The sequence below is a fragment of the Colias philodice genome, chromosome 11, assembly GCF_061535455.1.
Source record: "Colias philodice isolate Cphi_HAF_F1 chromosome 11, ilColPhil1 Martin Lab GWU primary, whole genome shotgun sequence".
NCBI classification, from domain to species: domain Eukaryota; kingdom Metazoa; phylum Arthropoda; class Insecta; order Lepidoptera; family Pieridae; genus Colias; species Colias philodice.
In genome coordinates this window covers 414,993-440,159 of record NC_143096.1, presented here as the reverse complement: position 1 = coordinate 440,159, position 25,167 = coordinate 414,993, and the positions used below count along the sequence as shown (strand labels likewise).

The window sequence follows — 25,167 nt, the reverse complement described above, 5'->3', positions numbered from 1 at the left end:
GCACAATAAGTACAGTTACTATAGACATTGCAGTGTTCACAATAATTTTATTAATTATCAAAATTATTTTCACATTTACGAAATACAGTTTTTCTAAAGCCTTTATTTAATTGTGTATCAAATAATTTATTAATTTAATACCTAGTCACTGCCTTAAGTTCGGAAGACTAGCAAATAAACAAAACAAACATGCGAAGGGTTATGAGATGATAAACTAAAACAGCGCAGAGTAAATACTTACTTTCTTTGTGAGCCGTGCTCTTCATTTCTGTTGCCTTTGGAGACGTTGATGGCATTGGAATCTCTGCGTGAAAACATTATCATAAGTATATTATGTGACATTTTTTTATTGGGAATAGGGAAGCGCTTGACCACAATCTCGCCTGATGTTAAGCTGAGATGTGGTCTAAGATGTCTTATTGGATGATAATTATATTGCAAAAACGAATAAATGGAGATAAAATGTCGATTTCGTTTTATACTGAAAAGCATTAAACGGTATTAGAACATGAGGTATCATTCAGTAATGTCTACTATTTCCGAACCAGACAGTATGCATAATTTATTTCCCCTTTCATCGACTCAAAATCCATGCACTTCCCAAATCCCATTAAAGGTTAATAACACAAAATCTAGTACTACAGGGTGTCCCAAAAAGTAGTGATGAACGGAAGCTGGGAGGTAGAAGACCTAGAGGGCTATCCGAATCACCCCCATGTATGTTATGCGATTTTTCGTATTTTCGGAGTTATGACGTTTTTTTCAATTTTTCACCTATCGCCGAGTACTATGATATTTTCACTTATGGTGACGTCAATTATTGCGGTAGATGCTTGATTTTTTTTTTGTTTGCTAAGCTGAAAGATAGGCCAATTCAGTATGGTAACATTTACTATCGTTAGATCTTCGAATGGAATAAAAAAAAGAATTAAATGCCAAGAAAGATAAAATTACCCAGTATGTTCACCACTTCACTTACATGTTACCATACTGAATTGGCCTATCTTTCAGCTTAGCAAACCTGCATGAAAATCTCCGTGTGAAAATCTCCGTGTGAAAATCTCTGTGTGAAAATCTCTATGTGGAAATCTCCGTGTGAAAATCTCTGTGTGAAAATCTATGTGAAAATCTCCGTGTGAAGATCTCCGTGTGAAAATCTCCGTGTGACAATCTCCGTGTGAAAATATCTGTGTGAAAATCTCTGTGTGAAAATCTGTGTGTAAATCTCTGTGTGAAAATCTCTGTGTGAAAATCTCTGTGTGAAAATCTCTGTGTGAAAATCTGTGTTTAAAGCTCGGTGTGAAAATATCTGTGTGAAAAGATCTGTGTGAAAATATCTGTGTGAAAATCTCTGTGTGAAAATCTCTGTGTGAAAACCTCTGTGTGAAAATCTCTGTGTGAAAATCTCTGTGTGAAAATCTCTGTGTGAAAATCTCTGTGTAAAAATCTCTGTGTGAAAATCTCCGTGTGAAAATGTCTGTGTGAAAATGTCTGTGTGAAAATCTCTGTGTGAAAATCTCTGTGTGAAAATCTCTGTGTGAAAATCTCTGTGTGAAAATCTCTGTGTGAAAATCTCTGTGTGAAAATCTCTGTGTGAAAATCTCTGTGTGAAAATCTCTGTGTGAAAATCTCTGTGTGAAAATCTCTGTGTGAAAATCTCTGTGTGAAAATCTCTGTGTGAAAATCTCTGTGTGAAAATCTCTGTGTGAAAATCTCTGTGTGAAAATAGCTGTGTGAAAATCTCTGTGTGAAAATCTCTGTGTGAAAATCTCTGTGTGAAAAACTCTGTGTGAAAATATCTGTGTGAAAATATCTGTGTGAAAATCTCTGTGTGAAAATCGCTGTGTGAAAATCTCTGTGTGAAAATCTGTCGACAGGCACAGATTTTCAATAAGTGACATTTGGCTTACAGTTGTGCGTAGCAGAGAGTTTATATTACGTGATGGTCATATTTTACTAAACTATATGCTTATATTTTATAATGTCCAAACTCAAGTAGGTATATGAATTCATTCAGAAGTATCGTGAAAGGCCATAAGCACAGATGTAACGCTATGAAATATCATGTAGCTGTAGGAACGCTTGCAATGTTTTTTTTTAAGTATAGATACGTCACCCGGGCACGTTTTTTTATGTGATTTTATTTTTTTACGGGCCCTTGAAGTGGTGAGCATACTGGGTAATTTTATCTTTCTTGGCATTTAATTCTTTTTTTTATTCCATTCGAAGATCTAACGATAGTAAATGTTACCATACTGAATTTGCCTATCTTTCAGTTTAGAAAACATAAAAAAAATCAAGCATCTAGCGCAACAATTGACGTCACCATGAGTGAAAATATCATCGTACTCGGCGATAGGTGAAAAATTGAAAAAAAACGTCATAACTCCGAAAATACGAAAAATCGCATAACAAACATGGGGGTGATTCGGATAGCCCTCTAGGTCCTCTACCTCCCAGCTTCCGTTCATAACTACTTTTTGGGACACCCTGTATAATATCTATGTAGAAATAATTCTATTAAAGTTCTTCATTTATCCCAAACCAGATGGGACAGCCACTATCAACTGCCATAAAAATCCATTCGCTTCCCATTATTCATCCGTGACTATCATAGTCCATCTTACAAGTTTCACACACGAAAACTTCGAGTCCGAGTGTTAAAGAAAAGTAATAAAAGTTACCGTATAGTCTGATGGAGCCTTCGGTCTCCCCGAGGGAGTTTTTAGAGATGCAACGGTAGTTTCCGAAATCGCCGCCCTGGAGGTTGCGCACTGTTAACTTCATATGAGCCCTGTGTACAGAAATTACTGTGTTTTTTACTGGAAAACGTAACGGTTAGAGATCCTTTTTCTGTTAAAAAGAGGAACATTTTCCTGTGAATAGCGTTTCGTTTCACTTATGTCTTTTTTATCTTTAAAGTCTTTTTAAAATTTGACTTTGGATAAAAAAATTGGTTAAATTTCAAAAGAGCTAGTTCAGGTATGATAATATAACAAATAAAATAAATACCTATCTAAGAAATATTATTTTCAACTTGTACGATTTTTATTGTGTCTGAATTTTCAGTTTATTCTCTACAATCTCCATCATACTCAATTCAAGTTTTCAAATTTTAATAACTGAATACATTAGCGAGGCATGTAAAATGCAGACAGAGCCACATATAGCAGTAATAAAAGCAATGGCATTATACATTCCATTTAATATGAATCCTGTCTCACGCACATTGAGGCACATTTGCATTCTGTCTGTGTTGTGTTTTCAAGTTTTTATAAGATCTACGTGTGCAGAAAACTCAAAGGACTAGAAGTATCTTATCTCAATACGTACTATCAACCCAACCCTTTTTGTATGTGCGTATATTCCTATTCCTACAATGAGCTTTACTATTGATTTTTTCAAAAAGGTATGTATTACATAATTATATTATGCAGACTTTTTATAAACCTATACTAATATTATAAAGCTGACGAGATTGTTTGTTTGTTTGAACGCGCTAATCTCGGGAACAACTGGTTCGATTTAATAAATTCTTTCGGTGTTGGATAGCTCATTTATCGAGGAAGGCTATAGGGTATATATCATCACGCTACGACCAACAGGAGTGGAGCCACGGGGGTGAAACCGCGCGGAGCAGCTAGTTGAATATATTTCTTCATTTACATTTAGTATTTGTGACTTTCACATATGTTATTTCCTGTTTGTTTACCGCTCACTGGGGACATTTGTTAGTTTTTCCTTTAGGCTTATAATGATATATATTTTCTTTTTTTTTCATGAGCGTCTATTCAAATATTTCTTAATTAAAATTCACCATGTTTAATAAAATTTGGCTGTTTATATTCATTTAACGTAACTTCAATTATGTTAGGTATGCATTTGATAAGAGCTTACTTCATAATAATAAAAAGTTTAGTAAAATTATTGTAGAGGCGATCACAAAAGAAATCTAGACAAAGTGAAATGAGTGAATCAAAGTAGCTCGGAAAATTACATTACCTATTTTATCATATTTGCAATCATTATATCAATATTTTACTAATTATTGTTCACTTTTAAAACAAGTACATTTTGTACAATTTTTAACAATATATATCATACTAGCTGCGAATGAATGGGCTATCTAACACCGAAATAATTTTTCAAATTGGACCAGTAGTTCCTGAGATAAGCGCGTTCAAACAAACTAACATCTTCAGCTTATTAGTATAGATTAATTCGGCGTTGCTCTACATAAAATACTGACCTATAAGAATTCTCCTCCGTATTGATAGCATACTTCTTCGTCGGCAGCACCATGACATTATCATACACCCAATAAGATATAGCCCTGGGATGAGCCTCCGTGTGGCAGTCCACGGTCACGTCGGTGCCCGCGGGCGCACCTACCAGCTGGTTTGGCACCCAGATCATTGGTGAAACTGGAATAGTATGGAAATTAGTATGCTTCTTTCTGATTGCGATATCCGTGTAATATGCTAAATAAAATAAATTAACACGCTCGTATTAGCTACACTTGTATGTATGTAACTGACTCCTATTAACCCTATTAACTCGATTTTGACAGATTTAATTCAAACTTTATATAATTCTTTTAAATTTTTTTTTCGGTGACAAAAAATAATTTCAGTAGTTAAATCGTGTTTTATAGTTTTTTTGACTATATGAATTATAATTTCTTTCCAATAATTCTGATGCAGTTCATAAAGATTAACTGTAGTTAAGACGACAAGCCACTTCTTGTTTCGGATAAACACTTGAGTAAATAAATATAAATTATTTCTGTTCAAACTGATAAACGGCATGTCAAAAACAAAAAGGAAACAATTTAAAATTTAACGATCATCGTGGTATTTCCGAGAAATATGAAATACTAATTAATTGCTTAAAATGTTTTACAGTGCCGATGTTGTACCAATTTATAATATTTTGGAACAAAAATATTATATAATAACACATTATTATTCAAACCCGGGCCCTATTTATTCATAAGAAATAGTTTTGTATGTGAATAAGTCAAAAAATACTATACCGGGTGACTGGGACACGTTGGTCATTCAACTGAAAGGGACTTATAGTTAATATTGAGTATGTAAAATTGTCGATATGCAATATATTGAATATACATTGAAGTATATACCAACCGAACTACATAATATTTAATTTTGTTTCAAATAAAAATTCCACCAGCATTTTTGTATCATGATCCCACTTCCCAAACTTAGGTTAATGCTTTAACTTTTGATTTGTTCGTGAAACTTTGCGAAACATCAAACTTAAGCCGACAATACAACGAACCCCTTTAGTAAATTCAATTCCGTAAATAATGGGCGAAATACGTTGAAGTGAGCGATGATTAATCATATCATTTTAAATGGCGCCCGACAACGTACGGCGTATAAAATAAAGTATCGGAAACTAGAAAGCAATTTATAAATTCCTGATAGTGATGAATCGTAGTAAGTTGGTGGGAACTGGGAACGAACATAGACGCTCGATGACGATTTTTCACAGCCCGATAAAGGATTCACTGAGGTGCTGAACGGCTTCGGAAATAAGATGTCTGAACTGGGAACAAACTAGCAACGGAAAATGTGAGTTATTTTGTTTCTTTGTCTCTTTGTTAGTTTGTAAATGTAAACATAGTTGAAGAAGAGACACTATAATGAACAGCTATGCTAGTGTCCTTAACGTTGACTGTGAAATTGGAGTAAATCTAAATGAATTACCTACTCCTTTTCATAACCTAAATCATTCCACAGTAACAAAATGGTGAATAGCAACCAAAAAAATTGATGATAATACTAACTAATTTATAAAAAAATTTATTCATCGAACCTAAAAAAAAGACCTTAATAATTCAAATGCACAACATCATCTTGTACAGATAAGTAATATTGATTGCTCACTCCGGGTACTGAACTAATAAAATCCACAGTTTGAGAACGTAATTCACATTCAGAGTTTATGGTGGCAATTTTCACGAGGAATATTTCCGTACGTCCGTTGCGATTTAATATTCTACGACGTTTTAAAATATTTATAAAGTTTCACGGTACGCCGCGAGTATATCAGATGGGTTCATTATTATGCGGATATGTGTTTAAGGCTTTAGTATCATTTGAATACGTCGGCGGTGCGCTCAACATTTCTTGGGCTATATTTTAAAGGGTTTTGTGGAATTAGTCCAGGAGGAATCGGCGCATGAGTACCGAAAACTATTCCACCTCAATTTTTTTACGTGATCCTCTTCAAATTGCCCTACTGATGATATAAATGCATGTTGCCATGGGGCAACCCGGTGCCATATTGTTTAAACCGAAATTGTTTAAACAATTGCAAGGAATTGTTATTTTTCAACCGGACAAATTTTTTTTATATTTTTTATCGAAATACCAATAAAAAAGGTCCAATTACTTTTCACGATAAAGTTAATATTTTCAAAGATATGAATTTTTTAAGGTTTGAAAAATCTCAAATTTGGGTACTTTCGACCCATGAAAAATATATTTAAAAAAAAAATAATATATAAGTAATATTTTTTTTTCAATTCTCTATACAATAGTTAATAATATTGTTAATAGAGATTTAAGAAAATTTCATTGTTTATATCTGTTTTTTAATTGTTAACTTCGCGCGCTCACAAGTACGCGCCGCTTACCTGTATCGCCGTCTCTCTCTTACTCATGCGCTGCATCGGCCTCTCTGTGTCTTGAATCATTATTTATCATTTATCTTAAAAACTATCAACTTTATCAAGATTTCTAAAGAGAGCAATCTTATTAATAATTAAATTGTCTACAATTTGTTTCTTATATATTTTTTTCTGAAATCAATTTTTTTAAAGTTATTTAAGCATAAATTGAAACATGTAATTAAAATTACTTTTTTATCAGTTTATATTACTTTTTTGTTATTATCATAAGTAATTTTTGCATTTATCTCAACAATAATAAGATATAATAGTATTTGAACATTTTTTGAAATCACAATTATTTATAAATAATAAAATTATATTGGGTACGCACTTGGATGTTTAGAAAAAACATTCAAATAAATTGAAAAAAAATAAAATAAAAACTAATTTTATAAATATATATCATGGTGTGTGTATGATTGTGTCTAAGTAAGAAAAAGATTCTTTTCTTTGTTTTTTATTTTCTCAAGGTTACTCTTTGTATTAAACCGCAAGATGTTTGTTTGTTCTTGTGACAAAATTATTGATTATATATAACATTTAAAATAAAAATACAAGTTAGTGCATGTCGATTCTCAACTGATCATTCTTTTGTTTTTTATTCATCGTTATTCAGTCTTTTTTATTTCGTTCAAGACTTAAGATTGTTAAATGTTGTTGCACCCATTACAGTGATTTCGTGTGTTATTAACATTTTTAGATGGATATATAACTGGGTCTTTTACCTTACTTGCTGTTTCAATAACAAAAAAGTAATATAAACTGACAAAAAAGTAATTTTAATTACATGTTTCAATTTATGCTTAAATAACTTTAAAAAAATTGATTTCAGAAAAAAATATATAAGAAACAAATTGTAGACAATTTAATTATTAATAAGATTGCTCTCTTTAGAAATCTTGATAAAGTTGATAGTTTTTAAGATAAATGATAAATAATGATTCAAGACACAGAGAGGCCGATGCAGCGCATGAGTAAGAGAGAGACGGCGATACTTAAAGGTAAGCGGCGCGTACTTGTGAGCGCGCGAAGTTAACAATTAAAAAACAGATATAAACAATGAAATTTTCTTAAATCTCTATTAACAATATTATTAACTATTGTATAGAGAATTGAAAAAAAAATATTACTTATATATTATTTTTTTTTTAAATATATTTTTCATGGGTCGAAAGCAGGGCTCGGAAACCGGTTGAAATTCTTAACCGGTTTCGGTCATTGACCCCAAACCGAAATTGATTTAGGTTAAAGGTTGCACTTTACCGGTTTTTACCGGTTTATGCGAAATACCGGTTTTTCATTAATATTGGTTTTGGTGGTGAAAATTAACCGGTTAAAACCAAGTTCCATAAGGATCCTCGGCCCCCGCTACCCTCGCTCGACGGGCCTGGAGGCTGGACGTTGCGAAGTCATTTAGTTACAAAATTCTTTAATCGCACTCAAGTTCCCAACGTCGCCGCCTGTCTTCTCCAAAGTTTGTACTGCGGGACTACAAGGACTGAAATTTGGCAACGAAGGATGAATAACAGAGGCGAGTCTATTTTGAATCAAATATGTTGACGCAATTTTAACTAGCTTCCGTCTTTACTTTATTTAGTTATTTCTTCCAGGATTAAAGCGAAGCAAATCTCCGTACCCTTTTGATTCAGAAGATTACGATTGGAAGCGCCCTGCATCTCCATCTTTGTTGAAACCAAATATGTGTACTTCGGAGAAAAACGAAGTCAAAGTAGAAGTGGTGTCCAAACAAGACAATAAAATATGTTTGTCTTGTTCAGAACATTCTAAAGTAGAAATAGACCAAAGGAATGAACATTTTTCGGATCTCATTAAAGAGGAATTAAAGCATATCTTACCATGTATGCGTACAAGATGTTACGTAAAAATATTAAACTTTTTGAACACCGTGAAAGGTTTTCATACTGACCAAATTGGAGTTACTGATACTGAAATAAATTAATAGTACTTAGATTTATTCATGTTTTATTGATTTATGTAATTAAACCTACAATCAACTGTATCAAAAGCAGAAGATTCGTGTAAAGTGTTCTTTTTTGAAATAAAATACATAATTGATAAGATTGTTTTATTTCTAAACTGAATTAGTAAACAATGCAACAATCATCGCATGAAAATAACATCGTTTTTAACTTAAAAAAATGTTTTTATGGAGATTTAAAAATTGGGTTTTTAAATTAAACTGTATAAATAAATGTATGTAGGTAATAATTGTAATACTAACACTAGAATAAGATTTTGCTAATACTATATGGGCTACTAGCTTTCCACCCGCGGCATCGCCCGCGCAGTCAAAGAAAAACCCGCATAGTTCCCGTTCCCGTGGGATTTCCGGGATAAAACCTATCCTATGTCCTTTCTCGGGTATCAAAATATCTCTATACCAAATTTCATGCAAATTGGTTCAGTAGTTAAGGCGTGATTGAGTAACAGACAGACAGACAGAGTTACTTTCGCATTTATAATATTAGTATGGATGTGGCCTGAAATAAACGAATTTTATTTATTTATTAAATAACATGTAATACAAAAATAATGAACATTCCTTCATACAAAGCAAATTTATTCCAACGAAAATAAATGATTATTTCTCACCATCAAAATATCATCAATTATTAAATCATTTAGTGACATACGTAGATTATTAAGTACAAATTTCAAGGACGAAAAGAGCCTTTCAACACTAACACTAGTCGGTGGTGTCGCCAAAACTATTTTTGCCAGATTATATAAATATGGATCAGTCATCTTTCTTTGCTCCCAATACTCTAAAATGCTACGTTTTGATGGTAATACTGGTTCTTGTAGAAATGCAACTAACTTAAAATTGATTTCTCTTTCTAATGATTGTAAATTCTGCTCATCCATATTTATATGTCTGCTAGTCACAAAATATTGTCTAAGGTAGCTGTCAAAATTGTTATTTTCATTTGATGAATCATGTTCTGCTGAAGTTCCTGGAACAACGCTATCGTTAACACCAGGACTGAAAGGTTCTGAAATCGCTTCTGCAGTCGTTCTTCTTTTTAAATTAGTTAACCTTTTATATGTTTCAACTAACACAGCCCTTGCACTGTTCTGTTGTGCTGTCGTAAGTGTAGCATTTACTCTCGGGTCCAGGTAAAGAGCTGCAAGGAAGTATTCATTGCTAAAAAGTGTTTCTTGACGACTTCTTAAACAGGACAGCAAACGCTGGGCAAAAGGGCTATGTAGTTGTTCGATTTCGAGGCGACACTTCATCCAAGCAATGTAGAAATCGCCAAAAGTCAGTTGTTCCATTTGTAATTTTTTTGATAAAATCCTGCACGGCCTTAGGATATTTAAATAATTTTCAATTGAATCCCAAATGACTTCTGGTTCAGAATCTAAGTTAACGATGCAAAAATCTTTAAGTTCATGCAGTCTTTCTAGCATAACTACGGTAGAATCCCATCGAATTGGAGTATCAATCACTGCATTTTGTAGTTTAAGTATTTTTAAACGCATTGCCATATTGGGCGTACGTAAATTACGAGCAATTCTTCGACAATGCCCAAGAAATTCCTCTATTTCTTGACAGGCTTCTTTAACGGCGAGCTGTAGACAGTGTGCAGCACATCGTATGCTTGTAACCGTGCGAACTATACCAGATGTGCTACCTGTGCCAATCTCTAACTCTAAACTCTGTTGGACAAAAGCAGAGTCCTCCTCGTTGTATTCACCGTCCGTTTCGATGTCCGATTCACTAAATGATTCGCTTACCGACTGGTTGATTGACTCCCTCGCAGCCTCGTTTATTTGGTTAGTCATACTTATCATATTGGCTCCATTGTCAGTAGTGATTGTTTGAATTTGGTTTAGGTCTATACCGTACCTACTCAGACAATCGACTACATTGTCCTTTAAATACTGTCCTGTATTTCTATCGTGCAATTCTTTGATAGTTAAATTTCGAAGGACAATCTTTCCATCTAAAATTGAAATTTAAATAACATTAAAAAAAGTATGTTTTAACTTTAGTTTGAAAATCATTCTTTAGCTACTTACCCATAACATACTGTATATTTAGTCCCAGAAACCTTCGCAACTTAATGGACGCAACGTCTACTTTAATTGCAAGTAGATTATTTTTGATCTCGTTACTAATCTTTCCGCGAATTTCGTGAGCCATATCCTGTATACTGGAACGTACATTTTTGATATTAATTGCTTGATGCTGGTTTTCTGTAACCCCTGGTATTAACTTAATTAGGTCTCTGAAAGCTTTGTCTTCAATTAGGCTAAAAGGCTAATAGCTGCCAAATTTGCATTGTGAATTTCTTCATATTTTGCTCTATGTTGAGAATAAAAATGACGTAACAAGTTTGCACCATGGTTACCCTGAAAACGAAAATAAAATGTAGATAATGTGCAGAAATATTTATTTTAATATTTGAAATAATGGAAAATGATAGCAAAAAGTATGAGACGAACAGACAGAGTTAATTTCGCATTTATAATAGGTAGGTATGTATATATAATAGGTATGTATGGACGGAAATTAAAAGAAATCTAATAAAACATATTCATAATATTGTTGTCCTACAGGTTACTTAATTAATTTAGGTACGCGAAAGTCAATTAATATTAAATTTATCTGCATTGGATAAAAGTTTCATTTAGAATGACGAAATTAATAAGCGACCCGCGATAGCCACACTTACGCATCAAGTAGGTATTTTCGTTCCGTTTAAAATTACGTAAGTACTTAGTTACGTAAACTATACGTATGCCATACTAATAACACCGACAAAATGAAATAGGTACCAAGCAACCATTGTAGCAACTAGGTACCTAAAAATCTAACAAATACGTGGCACGCGAAGCGCGCTAGTCTCTTTTATTACTACACTAGCGACCCGCCCCGGCTTCGCACGGGTGCAATGCTGATACTAAATACACTACAGAAAAATTGTGAACGTTGTATAGGTATAAAAATATAGCGGCCCGCTCCGGCATCGCACGGGTATAAAATACATAGCCGGGCGGCCGCAAACGCTACGTCCCGCAATTTTTAAATCTGTAATATCTTCGAAAATATTCACTTAAATCATACGGTGTAAAGGGCCATATAGATCTATATTAAATGAACAATGTATCCATGGTATTTAATTGGTTAAGGATTAATGCTGTATTGGTTAAAATCGCTTCGAAAATTAGCCATTATTTGTCGTAAAAAGTAAATGACAAAAAAAAGTTATTGTGGGTTATCCATAAGAGATAGACATATGCCATCGCGGACTTTTCTGTAGACCTTTTCAATGTGTATAATACTTAGTACATTATTTTGATAAAACTCGTAGGGTTCAGCCTGCGTTTGCAATGTAAGCGGAATAAATGTAATTTTTTACGACATCACATTAGAAACCTCAAAAATAACAGTACTTCTCCACTACTTAATGGATCTTATTATACATATAAACCTTCCTCTTGAATCACTCTATCTATTAAAAAAAACCGTATCAAAATCCGTTGCGTAGTTTCAAAGATTTAAGCGTACAAAGGGACATAGGGACATAGGGACAGGGAAAGCGACTTTGCTTTATACTATGTAGTGATATAAGAAAAAGTTATAAAAACCTTGTATAATAAAGAGGGTGGCTAAGAACGCATTTATCGCTGTTTAATGAAAACAATACCTGCGAAGTTACCCTGCACAATATTATAATATAAATACATATTGGAATAGAGAAAACCACTTACCTTGATGGTTGCATTACAACCCTCCATTAAACACGTAGATTTTTTGTTTTCTTCGTCGTACGTAAACATAGAATAAATCCTATTAACTTTTTTTCGCCCCATAATAAATTCCTATACCCACAATTTATAATCGACGAGTGAGTGCCGAGTAGTGACTGGCGTAGGTTTGTTTGCTTGTTACGGGGACGTCACGCGCTCGCAACTGCCATGTCGAAGTGTAGTCCATTGAATAAAAAGTTCTAGAGTGCGTGAGTTAGTAACGTAAGATGTTTCTTCGGAAACATGTCAAGAGTCCCTAGGTAATAAACATACTAAAACCCCGGGCCACTAGGAGGAGCCCCGGAGTGGGAGGAGGGGGGAAATGGGTCCATTTTTTCATTTTTCGCTTAAATCTCAAAAACGGTACATGTTAAAGAAAAACTTTCAAGGAAAAGTTGAAAGGCCATAAAATTATCTACAAGTTGTACCTGAATCATTTTCTCATATATCCTACCGTTTCTGAGTTATACGCAGTAAAACATGATTTTGGCTCAAACAATTTCCACATCAATCGATCAAAAAATATTTCTTTCTTCCAAAAAACTCAAATGTGCAACTTGTGACCGGTACTGATAGATTGCTCTTAATTAGGTCTATAATTGGTAAAATAAACACATTCCTCCATGGAAGCCTTTAGGAGGAATCCATTGTCAAAATATTATATTATGGTAGTTTGAGTTACTGAACTTGATCTTTTTATTTTTTTCTTCCAAAAAACTCAAAAGTGCAACTTGTGACCGGTACAGATAGATTGCTCATAATTGGGTCTATCATTGATAAAAATACCAGATTCCACCACGGAGGCGTTTACGGGGAATTGAATTTTATTAGGGTAGTTACGATACTTGAACTTTTTATTTTTTTTCTCCAAAAAAACTCAAAAGTGCAACTTGTGACCGATACTGATAGATTGCTCTTAATTAGGTCTATAATTGGTAAAATAAACACATTCCTCCATGGAAGCCTTTAGGAGGAATCGATTGTCAAAATACTATATTAGGGTAGTTTGAGTTACTGAACTTTATCTTTTTATTTTTTTCTTCCAAAAAACTCAAAAGTGCAACTTGTGACCGGTACTGATAGATTGCTCTTAATTAGGTCTATAATTGGTAAAATAAACACATTCCTCCATGGAAGCCTTTAGGAGGAATCGATTGTCAAAATACTATATTAGGGTAGTTTGAGTTACTGAACTTGATCTTTTTATTTTTTTCTTCCAAAAAACTCAAAAGTGCAACTTGTGACCGGTACTGTTAGATTGCTCTTAATTAGGTCTATAATTGGTAAAATAATCACATTCCTCCATGGAAGCCTTTAGGAGGAATCGATTGTCAAAATACTATATTAGGGTAGTTTGAGTTACTGAACTTGATCTTTTTATTTTTTTCTTCCAAAAAACTCAAAAGTGCAACTTGTGACCGGTACAGATAGATTGCTCATAATTAGGTCTATCATTGATAAAAATACTAGATTCCGCCACGGAGGCGTTTACGGGGAATTGAATTTTATTAGGGTTGATACGATACTTGAACTTTTTATTTTTTTTCTTCCAAAAAAACTCAAAAGTGCAACTTGTGACCGGTACCGATAGATTGCTCATAATTAGGTCTATCATTGATAAAAAAACCAGATTCCACCATGGAGGCGTTTAGGAGGTATTGAATTTTATTAGGGTAGTTACGATACATGAACTTTTTAACTAACTACCCTAATAAAATTCAATTCCCCGTAAACGCCTCCATGGTGGAATCTGGTATTTTTATCAATGATAGACCTAATTATGAGCAATCTATCTGTACCGGTCACAAGTTGCACTTTTGAGCTTTTTGGAAGAAAAAAAATAAAAAGTTCATGTATCGTAACTACCCTGATAAAATTCAATTCCCCGTAAACGCCTCCGTGGTGGAATCTAGTATTTTTAGCAATGATAGACCTAATTATGAGCAATCTATCTGTACCGGTCACAAGTTGCACTTTTGAGTTTTTTGGAAGAAAAAAATAAAAAGATCAAGTTCAGTAACTCAAACTGCCCTAATATAATATTTTGACAATCGATTACTCCTAAAGGCTTCCATGGAGGAATGTGTTTATTTTACCAATTATAGACCTAATTAAGAGCAATCTATCAGTACTGGTCACAAGTTGCACATTTGAGTTTTTTGGAAGAAAGAAATATTTTTTGATCGATTGATGTGGAAATTGTTTGAGCCAAAATCATGTTTTACTGCGTATAACTCAGAAACGGTAGGATATAGGAAAAAATTATTCAGGTACAACTTGTAGATAATTTTATGGTCTTTCAACTTTTCCTTGAAAGTTTTTCTCTAACATGTACCGTTTTTGAGATTTAAGCGAAAAATTAAAAAAATTGACCCATTTCCCCCCTCCCCCCACTCCGGGGCTCCTCCTAGTGGCCCGGGGTTTTAGTATGTTTATTACCTAGGGACTCTTGACATGTTTCCGAAGAAACATCTTACGTTACTAACTCACGCACTCTAGACCCCCCTTGGAGGGACTCATTCAATGGACTAGTGTGCGAACGCGCGACGTAACAAGTCAAATCATGAATCTACCTACAACATTTAAGTTCGCCGGTAGCAATTGACGTTCGCAGATCGATCATTTTTTGTTTTTTAATTTTAGTTTATATGATAATTCACTATATCTTGTGGCAAGCGTTAAAAAATGAGGCAAAAATAATAAAGGAATTAACCGGTTAATTTGGGTGTCAACACCGTTTGTGCAGAAGTAACCGGTAACCTTAATCATTTGGGTTACTTATAAACAGTTCACTTGTTTAACCGGTAAATGAAGGAACGATATATTTACCGGTATATAATCTAAATTAACCGCTCTTTTCAAACCGGTTCCGAGCCCTGGTCGAAAGTACCCAAATTTGAGATTTTTCAAACCTTAAAAAATTCATATCTTTGAAAATATTAACTTTATCGTGAAAAGTAATTGGACCTTTTTTATTGGTATTTCGATAAAAAATATAAAAAAAATTTGTCCGGTTGAAAAATAACAATTCCTTGCAATTGTTTAAACAATTTCGGTTTAAACAATATGGCACCGGGTTGCCCCATGGCAACATGCATTTATATCATCAGTAGGGCAATTTGAAGAGGATCACGTAAAAAAATTGAGGTGGAATAGTTTTCGGTACTCATGCGCCGATTCCTCCTGGACTAAATATTTTCTTTCGTGGCTCAGGTAAAATTCATGTGCTGTACGGCTACTTTTTCTTTGCAGGTTTTTGTCAATATATTTTAGGTATAGAGTCGTAATACGTTAAAGAAATGGAAAGAAGTATGAAACAAAGTAGAAGTATTATATTTTTAGGTCTTTAGGTATATTTTATTTATTTATTTTATTTATCTAATCTTTATTGCATACAAAAAAATACAAATTTCACACACACAGACAGGACATTTGATGCAAAGGGCGGCTTTATTGCTTCAAGCAATTTCTTCCAAGCAACCCGAGCAACCAATGTATTGGAAAAAATAAAAATAAAATTAATAGGTATAGTATAGTATATAGTTACAAAATAACAATTAAAAAGTGTATATTAACAAGGGCATAAATAACGAGAAGACCACTCGAAACCACAAACAAAGAAAGGCTTAGTTAATTTGTAATTTTTAATTTGTTCCTCAACTTTATCTTCCGCGAAACGGCATTGTTTACGCCGAGTTTATTAATTCTGTTTACGCAACTCTAAAGAAAATTCTCGAAGAAAGAATTGATTTTACCGGCTGTAATCTCGGAGCTTGCACCTTAGAGAAATATTATCTTTCAATTATTATCACCGTCTTATTTAGTCAGCTGTTCTTGTAATAGGAACATAAGATCTTTGTAAGAAAATTCCTCGAACAATATCGGTCTTGATTATATTATGATAACGTATTTTAAAGCAAGCAACTGTTACTCTTTCTTCTCCCCTCTATGTATTTTGCATTGATTAAAATACAAGGTTATTCTACTGCTGTCTTATTGAAGCATATACATAAAAAAAAAATAACTTTTACAGTATACACGATTAACGTATGGACATATTACAAGAGTCAATCAAAGTTAATAAATAACTTAATACTTATAATATTATAAACTTTTGCGTTAATAATTTAATATCCCTCATTATATAATTAACAACAGTTATGCAATGTATGATGCTGGATCTGTAATCTATATATATTTAAAACTCAAAGGTGACTGATATAGTGATCTATCAACGCACAGCCCAAACCACTGGACGTATCAGGCTGAAATTTGGCATGCAGGTAGATGTCATAACGTCCACTAAGAAAGGATTTCCCGAAATTCTTGCGTGAAAGGGAAAAACGGGGATGCACGTACAAAGTCGTGGGCGGAAGCTAGTTAATAATATAACGAATATTCCTTACTTATTGACGATATTGCATGGGCCAACTAGATAAACATTGTATTAGCTTATCGTGTCCCAATCACGATGTTAATGTTGATGATGCTCGACAATGAACTCCCCAATACGCTTCCATGAATTACAAACTAGCCTCTTAAAGACTATTTGTACACTTGATATACTAGCTAGCTATAAAATAAAAAAGAAACTACACTCACATTCAACGTCAACAATGATTCTCTTGGAGACAGACGGGGGCACGGCGTTGGTTGCGATGCAGAGGTAAGCCCCCATCTCCGTGCGGCTGATCCTCTGGAGTGACAGCGTGTCGCCCTCGTATACCGTCACTGTGAACAGATAGTTAGGATTTTAGAGCAACAGGATATCAAATAGGGACTGGAACATGCTTCCTGAATCTGTGTTCCCCGATGAGTACAAGTCAAAGAGGAGAGTGAACAGGTACATTCTAAGCGTTCACCAACGAACAGAATTGGGCATTTGCAAATACGTTCCTTTCATATAATACTAGCGGTCCGCCCCGGCTTCGCCCGTGGTATATGTTTACGTTTTCTCTACATAAAAACCATCCTCGTACTTCAAGGAATATAATAAAAAAAGAATTATCGAAATCGGTTCAGCCGTTCTCGAGTTATGCGCTTACCAACACATTTTGCGATTCATTTTTATATATAAGATTATACTTTATTTTGTCATGTGTAACAGATATAAATATTATTCAAAAATTCTTAATTTGTAACAAAATAAAAATAGATTTTTGTAAGTAATATCGGTACAAGTTACAATATAACTACATAAAGTAAGCCTGTAAGAAAAATAAACAGGTAGAAAAATTGGTAATTCAGAAAAATGTAAATTTAATGGGGTTTTATGGCAGGGAGGGGCAACACCCATATACATCACAGTTATTTTGATATATACCTACCAATGGGAGATGATGGGAGGTATGACTGCCATAAGAATTCAATTCGAACAAATTGTTATTCCTTATGATTATTTTATTTCGGTACTTTATCGATTTTAGGGCAGTTTTGAGTAATAAAAAGAAATCTGATAATTAATTAATGTATTTAAATAGAACACACTTTTCATAGAAAAATCACAGTAATCAGAAATAAATAATCGCGCTTTACAATATATTAAAAGGCCGCTATTTGTCACCTTTGATGTAGAGATTGTCTAATCTAAAAATGAACGCCCCTCCACTGTGTTTACGCTCACATTCAAAGTACGTGTATAGACGCAATACACACAAATTGGTCTGCCTCATTGGTCGTTCAGTCCTCCAGTCCTGTCCATGCCCGAACGACAGGACCAGTTGGCCAACTAGTGCATAAATGACGCGATGCACGACAGAACGGACGTGTCATTCCGTACATAGCGCACTCTCCCCGCCATACAATGCTAGGCACCTGAACTGATCGCCCGATTAGTTGACAAATCAGTGCGCGAAAGTCAAAGTTTGCAGTAGAATCGCCGCGCGCACACATATAAAAGTGGTTCAATAATTATTTGTCCTCACACATTGAAACAATTAAGTTTAGTGGAAGGGCGTTCATTTTTAGATTAGACAATCTCTACACGAAATTATGTTCAAAATAATTATTTTAATTTGACTGAAGTATTTATCTTTATATTCCAAAAGTTTTATACAGTTTTTAAATTCCCAATTGTAATAAATAGTGTTTAACAGTATAATTGTAGAACCATATTGTTTGTAATTAACGCTAATTACGTCACGCGTTTATTTAGTGGGAATTACTCGTTTCGCGGTATGAAATGATAGTGTTTACTTACAATTGTAGTACAGACAACATATTTTGTTGTTATTCTACTGGTGAATTTTGGCAAATTAACAATATACTGTGGTGATATAGTTATCGCTTGCAGTATTTTTAAATGTTTAAAAAAATCTCTTCCTGTTTGGGTTGAGGTGAATCGACACTAAATGAATATTGCCTCTGTCAGTCTGAAACACTTTAGTAACCGGGAAGAGGACTATTAAAAGAAGTAAGTTTTGTAAATATATACATATTAATAATAAGTTTATTCGTTACAAACCAACTATGTATTTATATAATTTTCCTCTATAAAATATGATTCTCTTGGAGACTAATGAATGTAGATGACGTTTTGAACAGAATAAAGCGCGTCACACACGGTGAAGATACTATAATATTTTATCTTAAGATACTGTAATATTTTATATTACAGTATCTTAAGGTATCCGGTATCAGCGTTCTGACCATCATTTTTCTTTTTGTCATTGCGTACTAAGACCCCTGTAGAACCGCCATCCTGTTACAAATTACCCGAAATTTTGTGGGTCAATGGGAAATGTTACATTATTAATTGTTGACAGTTAAACTGTGGTTAAATCCTGGTTTATATAAGAAATTTAAATGCTTGGTGTGCAATGTGCGTGTGTGATGGTTATAATTAAGTAGGTAAATTTATTTAAATATTTCAAGTGCAAATTAATCAGAACGGCCGCGGCAGCGGAATCAATTTTAAGTTGTTAATTTTCATGGAATCTTTCTAATGAAATTAATACTTAGTTGAAATTGATAGTGGTTGGATTATTTTGTATTACCCTATCAGAGTTTTCAAAAGGGACAGCATGTAACAATTGAATTAGGGCATCTAGAGCTTGTTAGCGATCTGGGTTCAATTTGTGGGTCCTATTGTAGTGTTTATAAAGCTGCTATGTGCTGATTATTATATATTGTACTGTCTATCTTTCAAGCGTCTGTTGGCGGGTGAAACCGAAATCTAATTACAATAATAAATTAATTTTCCGAACACGATACTATTTTACAAAGATTACTATTTATTCGATACAAAAAAGATTCTGTCTATAATAAGACTCCGTAGCTTAAAAACTAAAAAGAGAACAATAATTCTTAAACTCAAAATATTCGTTACTATATGATATAGTCGAGTGGAGGAATTGCTACAGTATTAATCAATGTTACCAATATTTTTCTCTTTATTGTTCCTATTTTTAGATCCATTTCGTGCCATGAATTCAAATTTACTGTCTCATTTATTAGGGGACTAATTTTAGGATTCCTTTATCTCCCTTCATTTTAAACCCATTCTTCTGTATGTATGTATTCTTTCTGGATATTAGAAAAAAACACGAACTTGGAAAGATAAAGATATTAAGGCCAGATTATTTCTTGTCAGTATAATCGAATCGATAGATAGTAAAGCCAGATTATTTCTTGTCAGTAAAATCGATCAGGTAACAACTCATGAATTCATGATACTGCATTTACATCATGACTACAAGGGACCACCTGAACAAAGATTTGGAAACCAGTGTCGTTTTAATTCCGAACTAAACGTTTTCAGATAAAGACAATACCTCTCCATGTTACCGATAATATTATGAAAATATCAATTAATTATTATGTTTGTTTTCCATTTTTTGCATATTCGTGTGTGTAGAGTGCTGAATGAAGTGTTGTTTACGTATTCGTTTATCTATTAACAAGGGCCATGGGATTTGATGAATTTTTGATATTTGTCACCTGCAGTATCTTACTATCTTTCCACTCCCGATTTCACACGTTTTGTTTAAAAAAACAAATTATAGTAAATAAAATCCACGAAAAGCACTTTATCTTATAAAAAAGCACATCCGTTGCATAGATTTTAACCATAAATATAACGAGAAGCGACTTTGTCTATACTATGACGTGATATTATATAATTATCTAAAAATACTAATAAAAATTCAAATTCATTAGAGGCATATTATAGTCGTAACATTTGGCCTTAGTCTTCAAATAGAAGTATTGTTTAGTCGATATTATTCCAGCCGGTGCTAAAACAACGTGCTGAAGTATTTTTCGACAATATTTATGTTATACATTATTCATATCGACGCCCCCGGGGAATAAAATGGTTATGCGCTATTACCACTTTTTTAATGTTTTTGCATTTTCGGCATCTATGGTGTCGATATAAACCTACTGATTTTTTTTAGATTTTTTTACAGAAAATTCATAAAGTTATAACAATTTTTATTTTTATTCTACGGAAATCATGTAACAAATTCTTCCCGTAAAAACATCGTAGTCGTTCATTATGGAACGAACGCAGGTCGCGAGAAATTTGTAAGGCATTATACGATTTTATTCACGTAAATAAATTGATAATTCTTTTCAATAACATGCTTTACCTAAATTAGTTTGGTGAATCTTGAACGGTAAACGTATATTACTGCTTTATTATTGACATTATTATCAATACTATTTCACGTAAACATCTATTACAATATTCTTAATGAATTTGAAAACATGTAGTAATGTAATACTATTTTTTTCTCCTTCTATTAATATAGTATTTGGTTATTATTGTCTTTTTCTCTCGAATTTCGACAAGTTTTTACAAGTTACTATGCGCGGACGGTGATCATGCACAATAATCAAGCATTACGTAATTTGAAGTCGATGGGATGTGACGGTATTCTATTGTTTACAAACAAATAAACATAATTAGTATTCTGTGATAATTATAATAATATATAAATTTAACCATGGAATATCGGCATAAAGGATTACGAGCTAGAAGAATTCTTAAAATGGTTGAGGGAGGGGAAAGTGGTAAGTATTTTTTTAATTATTACGTAAATTTATAGTATATTTTTGAAATAAAAATTTAAAGGGAGGAAATTCGTATACTTACCTGCTTATTTTTTTAAGTTAAATACCGACCTCCTTCGGTATTATGCGTTAATCTAGTGTTTAGTGACCCTCACTGCTAAGCCGGAGGTTGTGGGTTCGATTCCCACCCAAGACAAATCTTTGAGTGATGAGCATGATTATATTTTGTTCTGTGTCCGGGGATCTGGTTGCCATAATAGGTACTTAAAAGCTATTCTTAGTATGGGATTAGATTGCCGTGTGTGATTTATCTGAATATTATTACTTCTTTCTGCTACTACTTACTTTCAATAATTATTTCATTACTTACAGGGTCTGAAGATAATAATGATGTTGAAATGCCTGATATTCTTCCATGTGACGGCATAGCAACGAAAGTTTTAATTGGTACGTAAATACCTGTTCAATCTGTAAAATGTTGTATTTTTTTATATTAATTTAAGTATAATAATAATATCTGTTAATATTTTAGATGTACCGACTACATCTAACGGGGAACAAGGTGACAATGTACAGGAACCATCTTTAGATATATGTGAACTACAAACAGTAAACCTAACTCGTGAAAATTCTACTGAAAATGAAATGCTTTCCAGTTCAGGTGCAGATTATATTGACATTATTAATCATCAGCTTATAAGAACACCAACATCAGTATCAAACCTTTCTTTTATATTGGACAATGTTGATTTTGTTGCTTCACCAGATGGGTATATTATTCATGCCAGTAAAAGTAAATCGAATACGCCGACTCTGTTTGATTGCACAATACAGGAAGATAATACTATTTTAGACTCAGATGATAGAAACCTCGATGAAACATTAGTTCCTATTGAGAATAATTCTGTACATAGCATAATCGACGTAAAACATGCCAATATTGATATAAATAAGACTTTAACGCCTCAGAATAGATCTAATTTAAGCCCCAACGAGATGGTTATAATTATAAATAGCGATAAAAGCCCAAGGCAACAAGGTATAGTGGACAATGAAGATTCTGTAACAATACAAGTATTAGGTACATCTGAATCAGAATCACTCACTACAATTTCTGTATCAGGGTCACTGCCAAGCAGCTCTATTGAACATACTGATGACGACGATAACTCTCTCTCTATCACAAAGAACTTAGCCCGTAAGCGACGCCGAAATGAAGAAGAATGGATAGCCAATAAATCTAAAACTTTAAAAAACTCTGGAAAAGCCTATGTTGGATGTCATTCTAAAAAACAGTTCCTTGCAAAATCGGTAGGACCTTCTTGTAAATGTAAATTGAAATGTGGTGAAACGTTTTCCTATGATAAAAGGAATGCCATTTTGGAGACATTTTATAAATTAGGTGACCATGAGTTGCAATGGCAATTTATAACTAAATACATTATGTCAGATTCTGTCAAAAAACTTCAAGTTGTTCGAAATAAAAACCGAACTCAAACTATAAGTTATTATTTGCCATTAGAGAATAATAAAGTCCGTGTATGTAAAGTATTTTTCTTAAATACTTTACGAATATCCGAACAAATGGTTTATACTGCTATAGAAAAATACAAAAGTGATTCTGACAAAACTGACTGTAGAGGTAAACATAACAATCGACCACGCAAAATGTTAGTTCCAACAGAAGAGAGCATCATATCACACATAAAATTATTTCCAGTAAAAGAAGCACACTATGTTAGAAAATCTTCCAAAAGAAAGTATTTATGCGAAACTTTGAATATATCAAAAATGTACCGTTTATACACAGATTGGTTCAAGGAACAGACAGGTTATAGTGATATTAAGATGGCTACCAAAAGGCAGTATGAGACTATATTTAATACAAAGTTTAATTATTCTTTTTTTCATCCTAAGAAAGATTTATGTGGTACTTGTACGCTTTATGAACAAGCAGAAGGCGAACATAAGGAATCATTAAAAGATAATTACACAAAACATATACATAATAAAGAAAGAATTCGTGAAATCAAAAATTCGGAAAAGGAAAATCTTAATGCAAACTTCACTCTAGCAATTTTTGATTTAGAAAAGGTTTTAGGCGTACCTCAGTCAGAGGTAGGAATATTCCATTATAAACGGAAGTATCCTGTGTATAACTTCACTGTTTTCGATGCTTCAAGAAAGAAAGGATACTGTTATATGTGGCATTTGCAAATTGCTAAAAGAGGATCTATAGAGATAGGTAGCTGTCTTTATAATTTTATTGAAGAACAATATCATAAACAAATAAATAAAATTTCGTTTTATTCTGATGGTTGCGCAGGACAGAACAAAAATAGATTTGTGTTTGCCCTTTATCTGTTTGCTGCTAATAAGTTCAAACTGGAAATTGTTCATCGTTTCTTTGAATCTGGCCACAGCCAAAACGAAGGTGATTCTATGCATGCATGCGTAGAACGAGCAATGAAAAATAAACAAATTTATACACCTGATCAATTATATGGTATAGTTATGAATGCCAAACAAACTGGAGAAAAATACAAAGTCAAGGAAATGAGACAAGACAATTTTTATGACATAAAATCATTGATTACAGGACAAAATTGGCTAAATGATGCAAAAGGTAACAAAATATACTGGTCAAAGATTAAAGAAATAAAAGTTGCTCATACACATCCACAATCTGTTTACTTTAAATATGATTATGATGACGACTATATTGAAATGAATATAAGATCAACTACAACTAAAAACACAAGAAAACGAAAATCTGCCTCTACCGCAGCAACTTCGTCTATCGCTGATGACGTAACATTGCAGCCAGCTTATAACGGTCCAGTTCCAATTTCTAAAGCTCTACACGAAGACCTGTTGAGTCTTTGTAGGATTAACGCCATACCTCTCCATTATCACAGTTTTTATAATTCGCTGATAAGCACAAATAATACTGAAGCCGTTTTAGGTGAGGATGACTGTGACAGTGAGAGCAATGAAACAGGCTGATTGATTTTTTAGAACTAAGACTGATTAATGTAACAATTGTGATTTTCTTAAATAAAAATTATGTTTATTATACTTACTTCATTGTTTATTTTATTTAACTTTTTAGAATATGTAGATACTGACTGAGTGTAGAAAAGCACCCACGAAGTACCAAGTACCTAGTGGTGTTACAATAATTTATAACCAAAATTCATAAACATTACTGCATATTACGATGAACTCTCTAAGCACATTTATACAAAAACAAAGTCGTTATATAGCTATACGAAAAAAGACACTGGTAGCTTTTACAAGAACAAAATTGTATTAGTTTATTACAATTCCTATTCATTCATGAAAATACTGTAGAAAAACATCGTAATGTAGGGATATAGTTTTCATGATATTACAATTTCACGAGAATAAAATCGTTATGTGCCGTTACTTAGGATACACTTAAATAAAAAATCAGTATTATACATCTTTCGTAATAACTTTAAAAGTATACATTAGATATTTTTTTATTGTTGCTTCTTATTAAGAAAAAAAAATACCCAAAAAAATGATGTATTGTATGTTAATATAGGCCGATTAGTTTATGAGCTAGAACAGAAAAACAGTTTTTTGCTCGTCCTGTAAAATTTACTTTTGTCTATTACGATTTTATTCCCCGGGGGCGTCGATATTCC

General features: G+C 33.1%; 3 protein-coding genes across 5 annotated transcripts in view; 1 reads left to right on the top strand and 2 right to left on the bottom strand.

Annotated features, from left to right (window-relative positions):
* Positions 1 to 25,167, bottom strand: part of LOC149484323 (lachesin-like) — an 84,000-nt gene that overhangs the window by 4,280 nt on the left and 54,553 nt on the right. For both annotated transcript variants that reach the window (XM_089700463.1, XM_089700464.1), the window contains exons 6-9: positions 17,081 to 17,209; positions 4,250 to 4,424; positions 2,685 to 2,794; positions 242 to 304 (exon numbers count right to left, since the gene is read on the bottom strand). In XM_089700463.1, the coding sequence (XP_089556589.1) occupies positions 242 to 304; positions 2,685 to 2,794; positions 4,250 to 4,424; positions 17,081 to 17,209 (477 nt within the window). The remainder of the gene's footprint in view (positions 1 to 241; positions 305 to 2,684; positions 2,795 to 4,249; positions 4,425 to 17,080; positions 17,210 to 25,167) is intronic.
* Positions 8,899 to 10,971, bottom strand: LOC149484326 (zinc finger BED domain-containing protein 4-like). The gene is made up of 2 exons (XM_089700339.1): positions 10,745 to 10,971; positions 8,899 to 10,668 (listed from the first exon to the last, which is right to left on the bottom strand). The coding sequence occupies exons 1-2, from the start codon at positions 10,866 to 10,868 to the stop codon at positions 9,281 to 9,283; spliced, it is 1,512 nt and encodes a 503-aa protein (XP_089556465.1). The 5' UTR covers positions 10,869 to 10,971; the 3' UTR covers positions 8,899 to 9,280.
* LOC149484325 (uncharacterized) lies at positions 20,786 to 25,158 on the top strand. 2 transcript variants are annotated; one of them, XM_089700462.1, is made up of 4 exons: positions 20,786 to 21,493; positions 21,866 to 21,940; positions 22,026 to 22,861; positions 23,391 to 23,562. In XM_089700462.1, exons 1-4 carry the CDS (start codon positions 21,427 to 21,429, stop codon positions 23,472 to 23,474), a joined length of 1,062 nt encoding a protein of 353 aa, XP_089556588.1. In that variant the 5' UTR covers positions 20,786 to 21,426; the 3' UTR covers positions 23,475 to 23,562. The 2 variants fall into 2 exon arrangements, with proteins under 2 accessions (XP_089556588.1, XP_089556587.1); XM_089700461.1 differs by having other exon boundaries at positions 22,026 to 25,158.